This window comes from Eurytemora carolleeae, unplaced genomic scaffold (assembly GCF_000591075.1).
Source record: "Eurytemora carolleeae unplaced genomic scaffold, Eaff_2.0 scaffold1106, whole genome shotgun sequence".
Taxonomy (NCBI): Eukaryota; Metazoa; Arthropoda; class Copepoda; order Calanoida; family Temoridae; genus Eurytemora; species Eurytemora carolleeae.
The window spans coordinates 45300-66597 of NW_019396991.1; the positions used below are offsets into that span (position 1 = coordinate 45300).

The 21298-nt window shown below is 33.7% G+C and overlaps 1 protein-coding gene across 1 annotated transcript in view; it reads left to right on the forward strand.

Moving 5' to 3' along the window:
* The window catches only part of LOC111710858 (laminin subunit alpha), a 38386-nt gene extending 18085 nt beyond the window's left edge, over positions 1-20301 (forward strand). Inside the window, exons 20-35 of the mRNA XM_023485025.1 lie at positions 50-136; positions 615-690; positions 1386-1456; positions 1521-1623; positions 2208-2278; positions 2959-3086; positions 3574-3640; positions 4303-4372; positions 4710-4779; positions 5392-5476; positions 6628-6707; positions 7424-7537; positions 9490-12621; positions 15097-17279; positions 18950-19012; positions 19083-20301. Of these exons, the coding sequence (XP_023340793.1) occupies positions 50-136; positions 615-690; positions 1386-1456; positions 1521-1623; positions 2208-2278; positions 2959-3086; positions 3574-3640; positions 4303-4372; positions 4710-4779; positions 5392-5476; positions 6628-6707; positions 7424-7537; positions 9490-12621; positions 15097-17279; positions 18950-19012; positions 19083-19282 (6600 nt within the window). The 3' untranslated portion in view covers positions 19283-20301. The remainder of the gene's footprint in view (positions 1-49; positions 137-614; positions 691-1385; positions 1457-1520; positions 1624-2207; positions 2279-2958; positions 3087-3573; positions 3641-4302; positions 4373-4709; positions 4780-5391; positions 5477-6627; positions 6708-7423; positions 7538-9489; positions 12622-15096; positions 17280-18949; positions 19013-19082) is intronic.
* Positions 20302-21298: the final 997 nt, after the last annotated feature.

Genomic DNA, 21298 nt, shown 5'->3' on the forward strand with positions numbered 1-21298 from the left:
GGTATTTGTTCTATGTACACTGTACAGCTTATAATATATTTATGTACAGGATAACAACCCTGATGGTTGTACAGAATGTTTCTGCTTTGGAAAAACCAAATTATGTTCTCCTCATCCTTCTCTTAAACAAACACAGGTATATGCTCCCTGTCAGCCTGTCAGGGGCGTATACAGGTATATTCGTGTGTATTCCCTGGCAGCCTGTCAGGGGCGTATACAGGTATATTCGTGTGTGTCCCCTGTCAGCCTGTCAGGGGCGTATACAGGAGGGGGGGGGCTCAACCTTTTTGGACATCACAGAAGGGGGCTTTACTCCCAATCGAAATAGGAACTCTTAATATTTACTTTTTTACTAATTTGTTTTCCCCTATATCTCTGCAACATGATTGTGTAAACTTTTAAAGTTACAAACTTTGACTTCAGATGTAATATAATTTATAGTTTTATGTATCAAAGTCCATGACATTGCAGGATATAAGGATTATAGACAAAGGGTTGACAATTTAAATCAAATTTAAATAAAAGATTATCTATACTCGAAATGCACTTAAACATATGTAGACAGGACAAAACACCCAAAAATATGCATTTCCTTGAATTTGGATTATTTAAAGATTTTGGATATGTCTGAGTGGACGGGAGTATCCATGTTGGTTTCAAGAAACCCAGAAATTCAAGAAATGGATATAGGTAAACCAAAGGTTACATTTTATGAATAGCAAGAAGTAGACAGGGTGTTCAGTGCTAGCATCAATTTTGGATAAATATTAACGATTTTTATATCTACTAAAAATGCCTGATCGAATGGTATAAACGGAAGACTTCTGTCATTCTCATAGAATAGCAAATTTTAATTAAGTTTGTAGTTTTTGAATTCCACAGATTCAAAATTAATTTTTTACTGAAGGAAAAAAAACTACGTCGTATTATATCTGATTTTGATTCTTTAACGAGCTGGAATTAAATTCTAAGTAAAAAGAACTTGGAGTAATGATTTAAGCAGAAATATTAATATTCTAAAATAAAATCCTCTTAATCTTTAGAAGTAAAAGATTATAATAAAATTAATTTTTAACATAAATATGTTTTGAATATTTGATTTACATTTCTTGAATTAATCTTAAAAATAAGAAATAGTAAAAACAATGTATTTGATATGTACATTATTAAAGCATTATATATGTATATTTGTCTATAAAATTAAAAGTTTCATTATAGGGAAAAAAATATAATCTTCTCTCATGTCGTCTTTATTTGGTTTGGTCAGTTGTTCTGACAGTTACTGGATCGTTATAAACCAACAAACATTGTTAACAGGACGGATTTTATATTGAGTTGACTTGAGTTTTATCAATAGGAAAAAATATTCTAAATATTTGATTAAGAGCCCTTGACGAATTACGGTGGGGTGCTCAACATGGATTTTAATGCAATCGACTTTGATCTTGAGACAAAGGTAACCATTTAAAAAAAAACTTTTAAAATATTTTTCCAATTTTTTTCTGATTCAATTTGTTTAGATATTTTACTTCAGCAGTCCTCCCAGCTATGCTGGCAGCCATATCGGAAGTTATGGTAGCAATATTAAGTACAATATTTCATACTACGGAGAAACTGGTCCTGGTAAGTTGAAAACACTAAAGAAACTGAGTTTTTGCCACAAACTCAAATTTGCTAATCCCTATATCTTTGCAACCTGACGGTGTAAACCTTGGATATTTCAAACTTAGAATATCTCTGATCAAACATAAACCATAGTTTGAAATATCATAACGCTACGACATTTGGTTGCAAGGATATAGAAATTAGAAAATCTAAGTTCTTGTCTAAAACTCAGTTCTTTTAATGTCAGAACGTCAGAAATAATGAACGCTCTAATAAATTCGTACCGGTCCGATCCTATCCTCGTATTATACTGGGATAAACTCCGTCTCATGATTGGCTAAATTAAAAATACGAGAATAATTTTTTTGCCGTTTTCGCCTGGCTTTTTCTATGGCTGGAATTAATATGTATACTTGTACTGTATGTATATTGAGTCTTTGCCAAAAAAAGACGATTGTAAATTGATGTTCTTTTATTTAAATTTTTATTCATCTTTCTATATTTTCAAATTTAGATAATCCAATGAGGTTCCTTAAAAATCAAAAATTAAATTTTATTTTTTCATCATATTAAAATTAAAAAAAATATTGTAACTTTTGAAGGATCTAAGCGAGCCCCAGATGTTGTTCTAATGGGAGCTGATTCATTCATTTTCTTTTACTCAGGAAGAAAGGTAAATTTTAAATGTAACTACAAGGGTTACGAACAATGTAGAACTTAGTTTGGAGGGGGGGGGGGGGGGGTTGAAAACAAAGATTGGAATTTTCAAAGAATGAGGCTTTAATGTCGACCAGAAAGAACAACAAGCTAAAATATTAATTTGTTATTCATGCGTTAAATAAAACCTTTGAAACACCCTTAAATGTTTTTAAATAAATTACAAAAGCAACAAAAAAACTTGAAGAAATGAACAGTCGATTTATTTTTCAAGTGTTGACTATTTGAGAATAATTAAAAGATTCTATTTTGCTCTTGCTAAATAAAGATTTTAATGAAATCTTAATGTATTGTTTTCAAGATTTTAGCATGGGAGTCATTTTCATCCTATTTACGTTAAATTTAAATATTACATGTTTCCAATCATAACTCCTTGAAGATCTATTGAGAAAAAGAAACAAGTTTTTAATTCTCCAACATACAACCAATACTAGAGAAAGTACGATGTTACAAAGTGAAGCCATTAATTTCGGATTTGCAAGATTGCAAAAGTCTAGTTCTGCCAGGTTGCAAAGTGATAAGAAAATTATAGTTTGAGTTGAGTGATCAGAGCTAAAATCTTTAGAATTGTGAATATCGAAATCAATGCTTGATCTCCTCTTTTTCTCCTCTTTTGTTAAAAGTTCTCTTGTCTAGGTTGAGCAAGGTATGGTTGAGATGAGAGCTCCACTAGAACCTAGATACTGGGTTCAACCTTCAGGAAACCCTGTCTCTAGATCAAACCTCATGGTTCTACTCAATAGTCTACAGAGAATATATATCAGGTTAGTGCCAGACAGGGCTATCAACAAAGGATGAGACTTTAATGATGACCTGAAACTCTTCGATTCTGACGTTCTAGGTCTTTTATCTTAAATTCAATCTGTTTGTTGTGTATGAAATTGTTTGGAAAATGGTTTAAAGGGAAAGGTAACCACCAATGTATAAAGGACTTTTTCCATAAATTATTCACTATCATTGGTTAAAGAAACTCCCTGTAAACGTATTTAAAAAAGAACCCTTTATTTCATCCGATTCACCCTTCAATCTTTTTTGAAGGAGATATCCTCTTTGTTTTAGCTTAAAGTTGATTAGTTGATAAAAGTGACTATTGGATTTATGTTTTAAAATATAAAACGAAGATATCTTTCTCTTCATTACTCAGATTGAATATTAAAGTGTGTTATTGTGCTATTTGCAGGTTCATTTTAAATTACGTGTACATTAATTTTTAAATTACGTGTACAGTCCCTTTAATGTTTAAATGTTTAGAGGTTCCTATTCTGCCAGTTACTCTGCCCAGTCCAGGATAGAAAATGTTCTACTGGAAACTACTCAGGTCAGAAACCAGGGGCGTGTAGACAGCAATGTCCAGGGAGGGGTGGCTTAAATTTTTCTTTTCAGAGGGGGGGGGGGGCTTAGCACACGTTGGGGCCTGAAATCTTTAGATTTTTATTGGTCCATAGAGGACTAAGCTCCCTTCCCCCTCCTTAATACACCCATGAAAGAAACTAACCCAAAAAAGTGGTAGAACAATGTTAAACTAGCGTAAATTACACTATTGAAATCTTATTGAAGAGTTATCGAGAAAAAGAAAATCATGTAACAGAATAAAATATATTTACCAAATAATTTTCTTTACAAAACACTCTGAAATGTGTGTAGGGATTATTTATTACTTCTTAGGTAGAAAAATATTGAGTTACGAATGCAAAACATAATAATTTGCTAAACTATTTTTTTGTGAAAAAGTACTTAACACCACAAATTTTTGAGCGTCGGCAAAATTATTCCCAAAGGAGTTTGTTCTTCATTTTTGTTTGGTCTTCATTTCCGAAAAAAATTTTTCATCTGAGATTAAAAGGCTAACAAAAAATTGGGGTAGAATTTAAATAACTAAAACTAAAAAACAAAAGTAAAATACAAAAAAATATCTTTTACTTTCAGAGGAGTGCATTTGTTAATCTAATTCAAATATAAACATTTTATTTCTGTTGTTAGGAAGATGAAGAGATTTCTGACAGTGCTGTACAGTCCGTAGAGCTTTGTACATGCCCTGAAGGATATGAAGGTATGTACATTTTGTACATTGAAGTTTAGAAACCATCTAGTTTATCCAGTAATGTCTGCCGAGGTAAAATGGCCAGTTTTCTTAGTTTCAAGTGTTTAGATTATTTTAAGTTTTGCTTCCCTTTAATTTGTGACTCGCGTATTTCTGCTACTGAAACAATAGCGGAAATTGTCAGAATTTACCACTTTTTAAACTAGAATACGACTACGTCTTCCAATTGATTGGTCAGATAAAGGTTTTAATGGTGAACATGGTGAACAGCTTCTTTAGATGTTCTAATACTAATACTAATACTAATAAATACTGTTTGGTTTAGTTTTGACAAGTTTATATTTAGGAAGCTCCTGTGAGATGTGCTCTCCTGGATATTGGAGTGAAACCTCGGATAAATGGGGACCTATCTGCAGGTACTCTCTTTAATAGGTTTTTTTTTCATCCTTGTTAAATTAAGTGATTGAGTATTTGCCACAAACTCTGATTTTATAATCCCTATATCTTTGCAACCGAATGTGGTAGACCTTATATATTTCAAAGAGTATGAAATGTATTGATTGGATGTGTGTAAAAAAATGCAATGAATGAGTTTTTTTTAATAATTTGTTTAAAGTATCCTCTTATTTGCTATTACTAATTATCTGCCACCTGATGTTGCAGACCTTTTAAAATATTAAACCTGATAGATCAATTAGTCAAAATCTAAACATGCGATCATTCTGGTTGCAAAGATTTAATGGGTCTGAAAATCATAATCAGAGTTCCGTGTTCCGTTTCTTTCACGAAATAATACATTTTAATTTAATAAATCGGTTTTTTTGTTTAAAACGTTTTGATTTAAAGTATTGATATTATTTGATCAAATGTGTATTGTTGGTTTTAAAATTATTTGGTTAAAAATGTTTGACATTTTTTATATTGAAACAATTGAAAAAAATTGGTTTTGAAATAATTGAAATGATTTGGTTTGGAAATGATTAAAATTATTTGGTTTGGAAAAAATAAAATTATTTGGTTTGGTTTAGACGGTGTAACTGCAACGGTCATGCGGATGTGTGTCATCCTGTAACAGGAGAGTGTGCTACTTACGTTCCAATCTCTCCACCAGAGGTCAGTGTCAATCAAAAACACGAAAAAAAATATTTTGCAAGATTAAGGTATTTAAATAGTTTATCAAAAACCTAAGTTCTCATATGTTTAATCAATGAACAGAAAACATCAAATCATACTAAATTTCTAAAGTATTATTAAAAAAACAGAGATTAATCGAAATGATAAGATCACTGCAAATTATAATTACCTAAGACGTATTTTTCTTAGAAAGAAGATGAAAACAAAATTTAATTTACAAATACAAATTTGGATTAATCGAAGATATCAAAAACAGTTACAGGGTTACCCACAAAAGATGAGACTTCAATGACGACTGTACGTATTTTGTTCGATTTGTTTTCTTTCTTTCAGGGTTTCCTTGCTAGTGTAAACTTTATTTTTATTTGTGAAATCTTCATATATATAATTTAAGACTTAATTTCAGAATCAAATTGAATCAAAGAATGTTATATAGGTCGTTATTTAAGTCTTATCCTTTGAGGAAACCCTGTATATAATTGTAATTATCATTTACAAATATGACAAACGTAATAAATCAAAATATAAATGTATTTGACGTGATACAGTGACATGTATCATGTGTATCATGTGGATAAACTTAGTCTTCTTCACCCTCTAGTTCATAAACATGATTCTAATAACTTATGTTACCCTCTGTTCCAACCCTTACGCTGAGTATCCTCCCTTTTCTTTATACTCCCTCACCTCCTCCTTACCTTTTACCTGATTTATTATCATTCTTATGTTTAAAATGTACAATGTACATTGTTTTTATCTGCAATTCTCATTCGTTTATAGTGGGCCAACCAATTAAAACAACCTACTCTGGTTAGGCGGGTCCAAACTACATAGTAAATTGTGATTTTTTTATTTGTATTATCTCGTGCTTTGTAGTTGAATAAATTATGAAATATGAACCATAAAACTCTGGAATAGGAAGACGACTTTAAGACTCAATTAATGACTTTAAATAGTCCAATAAACACGAGACACAGTAAATATGCGGTGCAAACAGACCAATTTCACTTCATAAGTTGATTTTTAGCTTATACTCAAACTTTTTGCTTTGTAACTGCACATTCACTTAAATATTACATAAATGTCGTCGTCCTATTCCACAATTTTCTGGTTCTCACTGTAATTTTTAGGGTTTGCCATACACCAGATTAAACTTCTGTCACTACTATCCTGACCGATGTGTAGAGGACACAACTGTCAATCATTGCAGGAACAAATTAATTTATCAGATGGTTAAATAATTAATACTTTACTTCTCTCGATCCGATAAATGCTGCAAATGAACAAATATTGCAGCAATTTTTCTTATTCCTAAAAATCAAAGTAATGGTTTTTAAAACAGATGTTCTAATTCTGCAAAAATAATCAGCCATTTCGGATATTTTTGATCATATGAATCAGCTCAGTGTTATGGGGGCATAAAGATCATCATGAATAGTTTTGCTGGAAACTTTATAATTATATTTAATGTTAAGATTAATCTTAATGGACCATGACGCTTATCATTGAATATTTATGTTTTGATAAGATACTGATGTTTGTCAATAATGTGCATTTTCTACATAATGAGGAAAATTATGATAATAATAATCTATATAATAAAGCGTTGAGCCCATATTTATATAAATATATATATATATTTCAGTTTATATATATATATATATATATATATTAGCAATAGCTGGCCAAACGTCTGAAATTTTTTAAGGGAACCCATGGCTAACATACGTTTAAAAACCGAAATTTTATTTTTAAAACTTGAAAATTAAATTTTCAAAATTTGAAATTTTTTTTCAATTTCTCGAACAACGCCCGGCACTTCGGCTAGTATTAATATAAATAAGAGTTTTGTCCAAAATATAAATGATTTCTCAATTCGTCTTTTTACCCAGAATAGTTTTGAGGTTGATTTGTTACGTTTTGAAGTGATAATACCCGAGGCCGTTACTGTGAATTGTGCGAGGTCGGATACTATGGGGATGCAACACAAGGAGGTCCAGAGGCTTGTCAAGCCTGTCCATGTCCTCGACCAGAAAACAAGTAATTAGATTTTAAATATTTGTTAGACAAAGATTGAATTTGCATGACAAAAAGCCAAACTTAACCTGTTTTAGAAAATGTCACAAATTTAAAAAAAAGTATACTGTTTCGAGAGCATTTAATAATTAGGAATAGTTTGTTAGAAATTATGGATAGAATGTTAAGAATATCTCACAAAATTCTATATTCTTAACATTTTGTTAATACTTTTTAATTTCTAAATGCGTCTAGTTTCTTATATCAATGTGCCATGAGAAAAAAATTATTGTAAGTGAATTTGCTAATGGTGAAACTTTTATGATAAAAATGCTAAAATACATCCGGCACCAGACCTAAAGTTGTATTTGAACCAATTTGAAAAAATCATGATGGGTAGCAAACTATACGTCTTTAAATATTCAAAAACGTTAGCATCGTAGAAAGTTTTAAAAAAAATGTAAAACAACAAGTGATTTTTTAAAACTGTAATAAAAACTATTTTTAAGCCTTAAATTGAATTTTTTAATATCGAAAACCGCACCAGTAGATTCTCTTCAGTTGTTCGATAATCTTGTAAACCCCATATTATATCAACTTTTATTTTTTTAAGACAAATTATTTGCAACGGAAATTTGAAAGACAACAAAGAGCAATTTTAGTTTTGTCTAGAAAATGGAAATGTGAACAAAGTTCTTCATATCTTTTGTAAGTTTGAAAACGGAACAAGGGGGGGGGGTTGATAATTTCCACAAATCATATCATTTGTCAACAGATAATTTTACAAAGATTATCATGTTCTATAGGAGTTCTCCCTCCGTAAATCTTTCAGCGCGTTTCCACAGAAAAATGTCTAAATATATAATAAGTTTATTTTGATATTTTTAATTAGAAAATTATGGTTTATCGCTTGACTAAACCTATTCAGAAATTTTACTAAATGTATACTGAGGATTAGGTGATCTATATAAAAATATAATGATGTTATTTGAATAATTAGACGACGTATCATTTTCTGAGGAAGGGTGCCAGCCACATCATTTTGAATCCGAACCCATTTTCCTTTCTGAACCACAGCAAAATTTTACTAAATTAAACCATATGAAATTGTCAGAAAAAGTAAGTGTTCGGTGATATTCACAGAGCACTTTTAAATATGTTTTGCTTTAAATTGATAATTTAAGAAAAATGCTTTTTTTCAAAGATGTGTTAAATCAAGGTTATAATGCAAGGAAAGTTAAATGCAGTTGCGTATACTCTGCTTACATATTGAAACCAGTTCTCTCTGGGCGAAATTTGTAAACAAGAATAGATTCATCAGTGTTCATTTAGTATCCGAGGAGGTTAAAAGCATTAAATTTTGGTAATTTTGTTAATTCACATAATGGTTTTCTATGACCAAAATATTTCATTGATTTTTTATGTGAAAGATAGATCCAATGTCAGGCTTCGACATCCGTCTTGTGTTTACATTACCGCCCAGAGACGTTACACTGCAGTACAAAAGATGCGTACATCTCTGAAATAACTTTCCTTGCATTATATTTATAACCTTGTGTTAAATGTATTTTACGGGAAGGTTGTAGTGTATAACAGTGTACAACTTGGATTAACGCTAGCTATTTAAACTTTTCTTTGTTGTGCTAGTAAAAAAACATCAAAAATTTGCTTTGCCAAAATATATTTCGACATATTACTAGAGAACAAATTTAAAAAAATCATGACGTCTGAAATTCGGAACATTTTTTGACAATATGTATATAGTACTTCCCTCGCCACTCACACAAAAGATTTCCTAGTTTATATTGCATGGGTGGCTCGGAAAAGAAAATAAGGTAAATGTGGCTCTGATTAAGTTATGAAGTGTTTGGCCTCACCCCCTCGGTTAAGCTTCCAACTGCACTTATTTTTATTATGAATAATATAGATTACTTATAATTGATCAGGCTGTACATAATTTATTTTTATTTCACTAGTTTTGCTGAATCTTGTGATGAGCTGTTTACTGGTGCTACTCCTGAAGAACAGTTTTGTACCTGTAAAACTAACTATGTTGGGGATCGGTGTGAGTCCTGTGGAGCTGGATATTACGGGAACCTGGAGGAGGAGCAAGGTTTCTGCAAACCCTGCTCATGTAACGGAAATATTAATGTAACCGATCCAGTCGGTTGCAACCATATTACTGGTCTTTGTGAGCTTTGTCTGTTTAACACTTACGGAGAAGAATGTGAGCGATGTGAGCCATGGTTCTTTGGTGACGCGATCAGTGCTAAGAACTGTGAAGAGTGCGATTGTAATAGGGATGGTACAGAAGAGTGCGATCATATAAATGGACAGTGTAAATGCTTCCCTGGCGTTGAGGGTGAGCGATGTGATCGTTGTCAAGCTGATCATTTCGGATTCAAGTTTGGAGGTTGTTCGCCCTGCGAGTGTAGTGAGGCAAGTGTAAGTTCTCAATGTGATCTTGAGACTGGACAATGTATCTGTAGACCTGGAGTGGTTGGAGCCAAGTGTAGCAGATGTCTCAATGGTTTCTGGAACCTCAGTCCCTCTGGTTGTGAGAGCTGTGGTTGCAACACTGACTTTGCTGTTGGAGGAGGATGTAACCAAGTCAGTGGCCAGTGCGAATGTCTACCTGGAGTCATTGGACAGAACTGTGATCGTTGTCCTGAAAACTGGATCTTGGTGATGAATGAGACACGAACTGTGATGCCGGAGTGGAAGCAACCCTTCAATTATGATGAGGGATGTTTCCCATGTTCCTCATGTGTTGAAGATCTGATGGAAAGCACTAATGCTATTATTAACACATTGTCTCCTATAATGGAGGAGTTTAGAGAGACTGAAAAGAGTTTCTACGCCTATCGAAGATTGAATTTTATCGGAAATGAGATTGCCAGATTAAAGCCAGAGATTGCTTTGCTGGATCCCGCAGAAGGAAACAGAAGAGTTAAACCATTGGAGGACGAGGTTAATAATCTTCACTGGACATCAAAATCTTTAAACATAGACTTTAAGCAAAGTCTTATGGATGAATTATCAAGACAAGCTGAAGCTGTATCTGTTGATGGTAGCAATGCTGTTGCAGAAATGGGAGAGGTTGGAGTTAAAATCATGGCAGTTATAAAGGATGTTAAAGATGTGTCTGAATATCTAGGAGAAGGAGCACCAACAAAAGAACTTCTGGATACTTCAATCAAGACAGGACGAGATCTTCTTGAATCAATGCAGAACAGAGAACTAGCTCCTATCAGAGATCAAGCAGTTGAGGAGAGAGAGAAGTCAAGAAACCTAGTGGAAAAAGTCAAGGAATGGTCAAAACCTGTAAACGTATTCAAAACGAATGTGAATAAAACTGACGAGATGTTGACTGAGTTTGAGTCCAACCTAAATGATTTGTATGAACATGCATTAACTGCTGACCAAATGTCAACTGAAGCACAACAAGGTAACTTTCAAAACTCTGCCCCTCAGGCCCAAGCAAAGATTGGGAGAATCAATCAGTTGAATGAAGAATCTAAAAAGAAGGATAAGGCAGGGAGAAGGATGATAACTGAAGCAGAAGAGTTCATCAAGCTTGCCAAGGATGCCTACCAAAGTCTTGATGACAAAAAGGATGAGATGGATGAATTTCAAGATCGGTTTAGTGATAGAGAGCGAACATTTGAGAGTTCAAGGGAGAATATTTTCGAACTGGAAGGACAGGCTGCCATGAAAGCTGAAGATTTGGCTTATCAGGCAAATGAACTTGAGACTATTGCAGAAAGAGCCAAACTGCCGGCAGAAAATGCTCTTCAGGCAGCTATGTCTTATGAAAATATCTTAAATGCTGTATCAGATGCCGACATGGCGGCTAAGGCTGCTTATGTAGACGCTGAAGAGGCCTTTGTCATGAGTGACGGTGTTGCTGCTAAGGCAAATGTTGCACTAAAAGAGATTGAAATGATGTATGATGATGCAGTAAATGCTGAGGCTACTGTCCAGAATGTTCTGATCCCTGACCTTGCAAACTCTGTTGTCAGGGTTCAAGATTTATCTGAACAAACTAAATTAGTGAAGCAAAACCTAGGGATTATTTCAAAACAAATCGAGAAGATGGGAGATCTCAGCAGTACCATTAAGTCTACGAAGGATGAGGCCAGTAAAGCTCAGACTGATGCTCATGATGCTCTTACTTCAATTAACGCCAGAGCTTCAGAAATTAGTCAGAACAAGGAGAGGGCATATCAGCTGAGAAACGAGTATTCTGCCATGAACTTGCACTTGGCAAACACTGAGAAAGCTCTTAGAGACTATGTGGAGAACCCTGGTAGGGAAAAGAGGGATGCTTACCAAGACTATGATATCAACTCCAGACTTCAAAGGCTTACAGAAAGGAAAGAATTTATTTTGAGTACAGGAGATAGGATCAACGATCTAGTTAAGTCAATCAAGGAAAAGGTCGGAGATGCCAGAGGCCTTCTTGCTGGAATTGAGAATCCTGGAGTCACGTTCAACCGTGGATCTAACCTCGAAGTTGCAACTCCAGATCATGTTGAGGATTTGGCTTTGAAAACTGATGTTTCCTTCTACATGAACATCTCAAACTCTGGGGAGGATAATGAGAGAGACTTCTTGTTTTACCTCGGCAACTTGGAGGAAACATACAAGAAGATCCCCAGCACACTCACAGATGATTACATGGCACTGCAGGTAGGGAAGGAAGGACATGTTACACTAACTATGGATCTTGGAGCTGGACCTCTGGAGCTCAGATCTAATTCTCCAGTACCATACAACGACTGGGTGAAGGTTGATGTATCGAGACGAGGATATGAAGTAAACCTATCTGTAAGTACAGAGAAGGATATTGGTAACATTGAGACGGATACAGTCAGCGACTACCTTCCTTATCTGGATGACAAAGGACAACCATTTGGATCCGTGTTCAACCTGCATCAGGAGTACTCTAGAATATTTGTTGGAGGGTTTCCAACTGAGAAGAAGGTTCAAAGTAAGATCACCTCCACAGATATGGAAGGACAGGTGGAGGGATTGAAGATTAACGGGAAACCTGTCGGACTTTGGAACTTGAAGAGCTCTAAGATGATATCTGGAGCTTCTACCAGGTAAGATATAAAATTCAGTGATGGTGATGGACCAAACCTCTGTAGAGTAAAAAAGTAGATGTTAGTTCCACATTTATTGAAAATATATTTCGGTCTGGGTTGACCCTCGTCAGTTCTAACGATATAATAACCATCAAAATCGATTAAAAAAAATACAAAAAAATGTAAAAATCACAAGAATATAAACAAACAAAAAGATTATTCAAAATAAAAATTTGGGCTGTCAAATGGACATAAGGGAAAAGAACTCAGATTATGAGATGGGAAAAAGATAATTTGCAAATATTCACTTTCTAAAAAAAATGTTTTTAGACAATTATTATTCCTTGAGATTGTTTCTTCACAAAGATTAAAAACAAACTGTGTAGATGTGTGAATATTAGATAAGATAATTAGCACGACATTTAAAATGATTTTTACAGAGGAGCGTGGCTGATTCCCACTGATACCCTTAAACCTCTATCTGATCAATAATGCAGAAGATATAATTTTCATAGATAAAATTATGGATATCCTATGTATCCTTGATCAGTTTTTTTATGGTACCGTTGTGAATCAGACATACCACTCTGTCCCTGGGGAATCGCTTAAAATTAAGTCTTTTGTCCCTGCAAGGATATTTTGATATCTGATTCCTGATAGTCATGAAAAAAACATCTATATCTATATTTCTTTTATGGAGATTGTCATTCACAGTGGTACTGAAGGAAATTCAAGCCTTTTTAAAGGGACTGTAAAGGAAAAATATAAGGGTGTATAGGCTGAAATCTAATCACTTTAGCTCTTGATCGCGACCCATGAAAGTCATATCTGATGTTCCTGTCTCGAGAAATTGATATAAAACTGTGTCAAATTTATATGAAAATTCAAATATATACAATTTTGTATAGAAAGTAGGTTTAAACAGATCATATTCAGCAAATACATGACCAATATGAAAACGAAGATATCGCAGAGAAACCTAATTGTAACTTAGGTTTTCTCCAATTACGATTTTATAGTATTTATTTCTGTTAGATATAATTGATAATATTATTTAAAAGTCCATCACCAAGAAACAGGAAAATCAGATATAACTTTCATGAGTCACGATCAAGAGCTAAAGTGATTAGCTATCAGCCTATATCTCCTTTCATTTTTCTTTTACAGTCCCCATCTATATATAAATTTGGCTTGTCTGTCTGTCTGTCTGTTTGTATCCAATAAACGTCAAAACGGCTGAACCGATCGGGCCCAAATTTTTTGTGGGACATCAAGGGACCACAGGGAAGGTTTATGAATGATCAAAATTTCAAATATGTGTCTCCATCAAAATTCGATCTTCATTAAATTTTTAAAAATTTTGAAAATCCACGAAATTTTTTGTGAAAATCCGCGAACTATTTTTGTTTTGTTTTACGTTGTAAACAAAGAGAACATGTTCACAATTAATATATATATAAATTTGGCTTGTCTGTCTGTTTGTATCCAATAAACGTCAAAACGGCTGAACCGATCGGGCCCAAATTTTTTGTGGGACATCTAGGGACCCCAGGGAAGGTTTATGAATGATCAAAATTTCAAATATGTGTCTCCATCAAAATTCGATCTTCATTAAATTTTTAAAAATTTTGAAAATCCACGAAATTTTTTGTGAAAATCCGCGAATTATTTTTGTTTTGTTTTACGATGTACACAAAGAGAACATGTTCACAATTAATTTAGAAGATGGGAGCGAAGCGCCTTTAAGGCTATAGCCTTATAGCTAGTAAGGACTATATTTAAAAACTAATAGATTGTATCAAACAATGATAGAACAAAAAAAATTTTGGAAATAATTTAATTTATAAAATTAGGTCAAAATTCAAAACTGTTGGAGGATTTCAGAATTAGTGAATTAGTTTTATAGAGCTATGTAGTATTAGAAAAAAAATTCCCCAGGGCAGATGAAAAAAGTCCCCAGGGCCTGGTGAAAAAAGTCCCCAGGGCGGGTGAAAAAAGTCCCAATGGCGGGTGCAAAAAGTCCCCTGGGCGGGTGCAAAAAGTCCCCAAGTCGGGTGAAAAAAGTCCCAAGGGCGGGTGAAAAAAGTCTTGATGTCCTTCAATCCAACTGTGCAATGTTACTTCTAATACTCTAATACTCTAATACTGCTGTACAAATAAATCAGATTTGAATCGTATAAAGATGGAACCGAAAGATGTCAACTTTTAGATAAAATATCAAATTAATTTTTGCGTTATTAGTGTTCTTTATTATAAAATCGTCAAAGTTCTGTCTTTCAAAGGTTTCCGGATTATTTGTCAACCAAAAATTAAGATAAAACATCCTAAAAATAATAATGTATGTAAAATGTTCGTATAAAGTTTATTTAATATAATTAAAGTGGGTTTAAAGCTTGTGGACGGGGAGAGGGGAGTAATTATAAAAGAGTACAAAGTTGTTCTAAAAGTAGGGAGGGGCAACAATAAAAAATGTTTACATTTTTATTAATTTAGGAACAAGTTTAACTCTGTGAAGGAGAATGAGGCTAGGTTTAGTGGAGATGGATACATATCTCTAGACCCAACGAACTACTACACAGAAGGTGTCACATCCTCTATTTCCTTGAGAGTACGACCTCAGAGCCTCAACGGACTAATCTTCGTCCTGCTCCGAGAAGGTGGGGATCAATTCCTGGCACTGGAGCTCCAGGACGGATATCTATCCTTGAAGTTTGCAATGGAATCAGTTGGATCAGTAGATATTAGGTCTCCTCTACCCTTGAACCTGAACTCCTGGTACACCATAAACCTAGACAGGACAGGGATGATCGGATCCATCAGTATTGATGGTGTCCCTGTAGCACAGAACGGTTTGTCTGATGAGGACGGAGAGTTCATGCTGATGACTGATCTGTTCATTGGTGGAACACCACCTGGATCCAGCTATCCTGTTCTAAGCCAAGGATTCTCAGGTTGCATTTCTCATGTAAAAATTGAACCAGATCATGTGGACTTAGAGAGAAACCTGGACTCTGTTAATACATCTCCGTCCTGTAAGGTTCAGAGTAAGAACACAATATCCTTCCTGGAAGGAAGTCCAGGCTATGTTAGAATGCCGGATACTGAGACAAACGGATCCATCAGCTTTAGTTTTATGTTTAGAACTTCGGCTGTTCAAGGACTTCTCTTGTACATGGTGGACGATACTGGTATGTTCTACGTGTCTTTGTCAATGGTAGATGGAGCTCTTCATCTTTACACTCATCCTGACAATGAGTTGGTCACCACTGATTTACAAAACCAACCTACAAGGTTTAATGATAACAAATGGCACATTGTCTCTGTATCTATCACAGCTAATCCTGAACTAAGTATTAAAATGCATATTAATGATTACTATGTAGTTGCTCCCTATGAGGTTCAGAATATACCTCTTGTGGTTCCAGGTACAGGTTACTCTGTGTACTATGGAGGACTACCGGAGAAACTCCGACCTCTTATGTCTGGAGTATCAGCTCATGAAGGACCATTTATTGGATGTATCAAGGACGCCATAATGATGAATATATACCAGAACTTCCATGATGCTGAGTCTATGACTGGGGCAAGCTTAGGGGAGTGTGGATCTATGGATATCATAACAAGGATTGGACCTGATGTAGCAACTGCTGTTGAAACTGTTGAACCGGTTGATCCTGAAGATGCAGGGTTGGACGAATATGATCCGAAGGAACTCTACAATGAGAGAATAAACACAAGTCCTGAAGTGTATGGACAATGTAAACTTCCATTATCCCCAGCCTACGACACTGATCTCTCTGCTGAGTCCGGAATGAGGTTTGGAATGAAGAGTGACAGTTTCATAGAGTACATGAAGAAAAAGTTACCAGAGCAGATGAAAGAGAAATCCAGATTTGATCTTGAGTTCAAGACAACACACGATAATGGTCTTCTTCTCTTTATGAAACATGAAGAGAGATCAGACTTCTTAGCGCTGTTTATCAAAAATGGAAAACTGATCTTCAGTTTTGATTGCGGATCCGGACCCTCACATCTGGAGACTCCTTTCACTGTAAATGATGGACAGTGGCATACTGCGGATATTAGTCGGGTTGGAAATGAAGGAAAACTAGTGTTTGATTCCAGGGAGGTCAAGGTTCCAGACCATGGTAGGTATTCATCTAGTAACACCAAGATTATGGAGGTTTCCCCGAACCTATATATGGGAGGACTGGATGAGGAAATGAGGACAAACGTAGATATTAAACGTAAGCTGGAGTTCAACAACTTGGACATTATCCCAGGATTCATCGGTTGCATGAGAAAGGTTAGGTTTGAGGTTACAAAGAGTAACAAGAGACGAATGAAGTCTCTAGGTAGGTGGCAGAAGAATAACAATGTTATTCCTTGCTCGGAGAAGGTTGAACCTGGATATTTCCTTGGACCGGAGGGAGGACGAATCAAGGGGTTCCGAAGATTCAGAGTAGGAATAGATTTCGACGCTAGTATGATGATTAAACCGAGAAATATCTCCGGTCTTCTCCTGGCTGTCAGAGGGAGAAGAGATTACGCAATCCTGCAAATGGTAGATGGAGCTATTCAGTTTATGGTGGATAATGGCCGAGGTCCTATTAGTGCTACTTTTAAGCCTGATGACAGGTTCCAGTTCTGTAACGGAGAGTGGCATGAAATTCATGGTAAATTATCTTTATAATTCTATTTTTCTATAAAGGAACTAAACAACATGTCTTTTCAACCTGCTGTTTTAAACCTTCGATATTTTAAGTTGCAAAGATATAAGGATGTGTTTCATACAAGTCTTTAGTTCCTTAAAGGTACTGTAAAGGAAAAATGAAAGGGGGTATAGGCTGAAACCTGAGAATCTCAGGAGTTGATCGAGACATATAAGAGTTCTATCTGATGTTTCCTGTCTCTAGAATTGATATGAAACTGTGTCAAAATTATACCAAAACGTATATGTAAGATTTTGTATACGATTCGTAGTATTAAACAGATCATATTCAACAAATACGCAACCAATCTGAATACAACGTTATCCCAGAGGAGCCTGAGAAACTCAAGTTTGCTCCTATTATTATTTGAATTCAATAATATTTCATTTTTAATAGATAAATTGATAATATAATTTATGCGTCCGGAACATGTCACCAGAACTCCAACCAATGGCAGTGCAGCATTTTTGTCACGTGTCTCCGTCAATATCACTTGACTGCCATTGATGTACGTGATACGGAAGTATATCTTAAATGGAATACTGCTATTAGAATTCTTTTTAATGTACCTAGAGATACGCATAGGTACTTGATTGAAAGTATTTCACAAGTTTTACATGTAAAAACTATGTTAGCTAGCAGATGTGTGTCTTTATATGAGACTATTGAAGCAAGTTCTAAGTTTTGCATTAGATTTCTTTCTAATTTATGTAAAAATGACCTTAAGACAGTTCTTGGCAGAATTTTATTTTCTATTGCAAATGATTGTTCTGTAAATCCTTCCGATCTTAGTAAAATGTTAGTTAAGAAACAAATGAAATATTTTGATGTCCCATTGGAACATGAATGGAAAGTTTCGGTTTTACAAGAACTTTTAAGTACAAGAATGAATAATTTATATGTTGAAGGATTCGATGATTACGTAATAACTGAAAAAATAAATATGTTATGAAGTGAGCAAAAATTTATGTTTTCTATTTGTGCATAATTTTGCATATTTTTTCTCTTTTCTTTTGGAAACCTGTATTTTCAAAAAAAAATTATTTAAACAAATTTTAACTACACCATTTATATATGTATTTATATCTTTGTGTGTGAATAAATCTTTATAATAATAATAATATACGTTTTGGTATAATTTTGACAAAGTTGTATGTCAATTTCTCGAGGTATGAACATCAGATAGATGTCCTAAAGGTATCGCTCAACTCCTGATGTTCTCAGATTCAGTCTATACCCACTTTCATTTTTCCTTTTTCATTTTTTATATTTTTCTACTTTATAATTATGAAATTATAAAATAGAAAGAAGGAGACAATCAAATTTATCTGGCATTAATGGAACGACTTTGTGGGGGTCACAAAGTCGTTCCTCTAGCTTTGATTTGATGGCCAAGGATATTTATCCGTTTAAAAATTCAAACATTTTTGTTTTTCTAAATTGCTTTTTAATAAGAGGAGTTATGATGGCAAACATGAGATTTCAATCTTCCGCGTAGTTTACTTTAGTTTCACGTGGATAATCTTAAGTTTTTTCAACTCATACAATTTCATACTATTTTTCATCCTTTCAGTTTTCTAAAATATCTAAAAACTTTCTTTAAAAACAAATATTTTAAATAAATGTTCTTTCAGCTGTGAAAGCGAAGAACGTGGTCACACTATCGGTTAACAAGATATTTGCCCAGCCCGGAATAGGTAAAATTAATTTTTTTTCTAAAAAAGTTTCAAAAAAAAAATGCAGTTAATAACCCGGTGTGAAATGTAGGTGTACCTGGAGTAAGCTCTACAGATACTAACAACCCGTTGTTTTTCGGTGGACACCCCTACCCTGCCCGTCTAGGATTAGACTACTACACTCCATTCGTTGGTTGCATAAAGGATATTAGTGTAGAAGGAAAACAATTGAAGATTACTGATGATATGCTCTCTGGAGATGTACATGCTAACGTCTGCCCTACTATTTAACACTGCCAATATTTAAGTTTAAAATTTGTACTATTCTACTTATGTAATTTGTACTCTACTACTCATGTAATTTGTACTCTTCTACTCATGTAATTTGTACTCTTCTACTCATGTAATTTGTACTCTTCTACTCATGAAATTTGGGCTCTTATACTAATGTAATTTGTATACTCTTCTACTCATGTAATTTGTACTCTTCTACTCATGTTATTTGTACTCTTCTACTTATGTAATTTGTACTCTTCTACTCATGTAATTTGTACTCTTCTACTTATGTAATTTGTACTCTTCTACTCGTGTATTTTGTACTCTTCTACTCATGTAATTTGTACTCATCTACTCATGAAATTTGTACTCTTCTACTAATGTAATGTGTACTCTTCTACTCATGTAATTTCTACTGTTCTACTCATGCAATTTCTACTGTTCTACTCATGTAATTTCTACTGTTCTACTCATGTAATTTGTACTCTTCTACTTATGAAATATGTACTCTTCCACTCATGTAATTTGTACTCTTCTACTTATCTTATGAAATATGTACTCTTCTACTCATGTAATTTGTACTCTTCTACTTATGTAATTTGTACTCTTCTACTCATGTAATTTGTACTCTTCAACTTATGTAATTTTTACTCTTCCACTCGTGTATTTTGTACTCTTCTACTTGTGAAGTTTGTACTCTTCTAAGTTCTACTCATGTATTTTGTACTCTTCTACTCTTGTAATGCGTACTCCTCTGCTTAAGTAATAAGTAATTTGTACTCTTCTACTCATGTAATTTGTACTCTTCTACTAATGTAATGTGTACTCTTCTACTAATGTAATGTGTACTCTTCTACTCATGTAATTTGTACTCTTCTACTTATGTAATTTATACTGAAGTAATTTGTACTCTTCTACTTATGTAGTTTTTGTACTTTCATGCACTGATGTAATTTATACTCTTGTACTTTTGTAATTTGTATCTTATCTTATTTGATTTTTTCTGAATTCAAATATACGTAAATGATTTTGAAGATATTTTTTTTCTCAGAAAAGGCGAATCCTTTCAGTCTTGTTATTCAGAATCTGGTAAGTACTTTCAGTCTTGTTATTCAGAATCTGGTAAGTGCTTTCAGTCTTGTTATTCAGAATCTGGTAAGTGCTTTCAGTCTTGTTATTCAGAATCTGGTGTTTTTAAAATTTTTTCAGATTAATTTGGGTTCGTCTTCGTAAAGGTCTTACGAAACCTTTCCTATAAAGATGTTGAGAATGATTGATAAAGCATTAAAAACTTTCGGGCGTTAAGGAAATAATTTCAAAACTTGGAAAATTATCTGATTTTTAGCTAAAATGAATAAAAAATTAATATTATGCCAAAATATTTGAACTGAATTGCATGTTTTAACACTTTCCCTTTATTAACTATTTCCTTCTACCATCAACACTGATAATAACTCTTTAAAACTTTATTTTTTTTTTTAATATTTATTGTGAACTACGACTTGTTTATCTCGTACATGACCTCGTTATTTCTGTTCCAGAACTGGAGAGGATTATCATAGATAGCTGTGTAATAAAATTCCATGTTCATTTCTCTCTTTTGGTACTCTCCTTAAACAGAGAAATATTAAAGAGGACGACATTGTATATCTCCTTAAACAGAGAAATATTAAGGAGGACTACATTGTATATCTCCTTAAACAGAGAAATATTAAGGAGGACGACATTGTATACTATTTACTAAAATCCTCCAAACATTAAGCGGTATATAAAAGAACTCTCGTCGTAATTTAAAACGGCCTACACTTGAAATCTCTAGCTTGCTTGAAGAAAAGAGTTTAATTTTGAGAAATCTTACTTTGCTTCCTAGCAGGAGAAATGCGCAAATCACTTGTATAGGGAACCCATAATGGAAAATAATCATAATTCAAAATTTTATATATTATTTCATGGATATTTAATTCATGCTTTAAAATATAAAGCTTTTAATTTTTTTATTAGTTATTTAAAGGGACAGTAAAGGAAAAATGA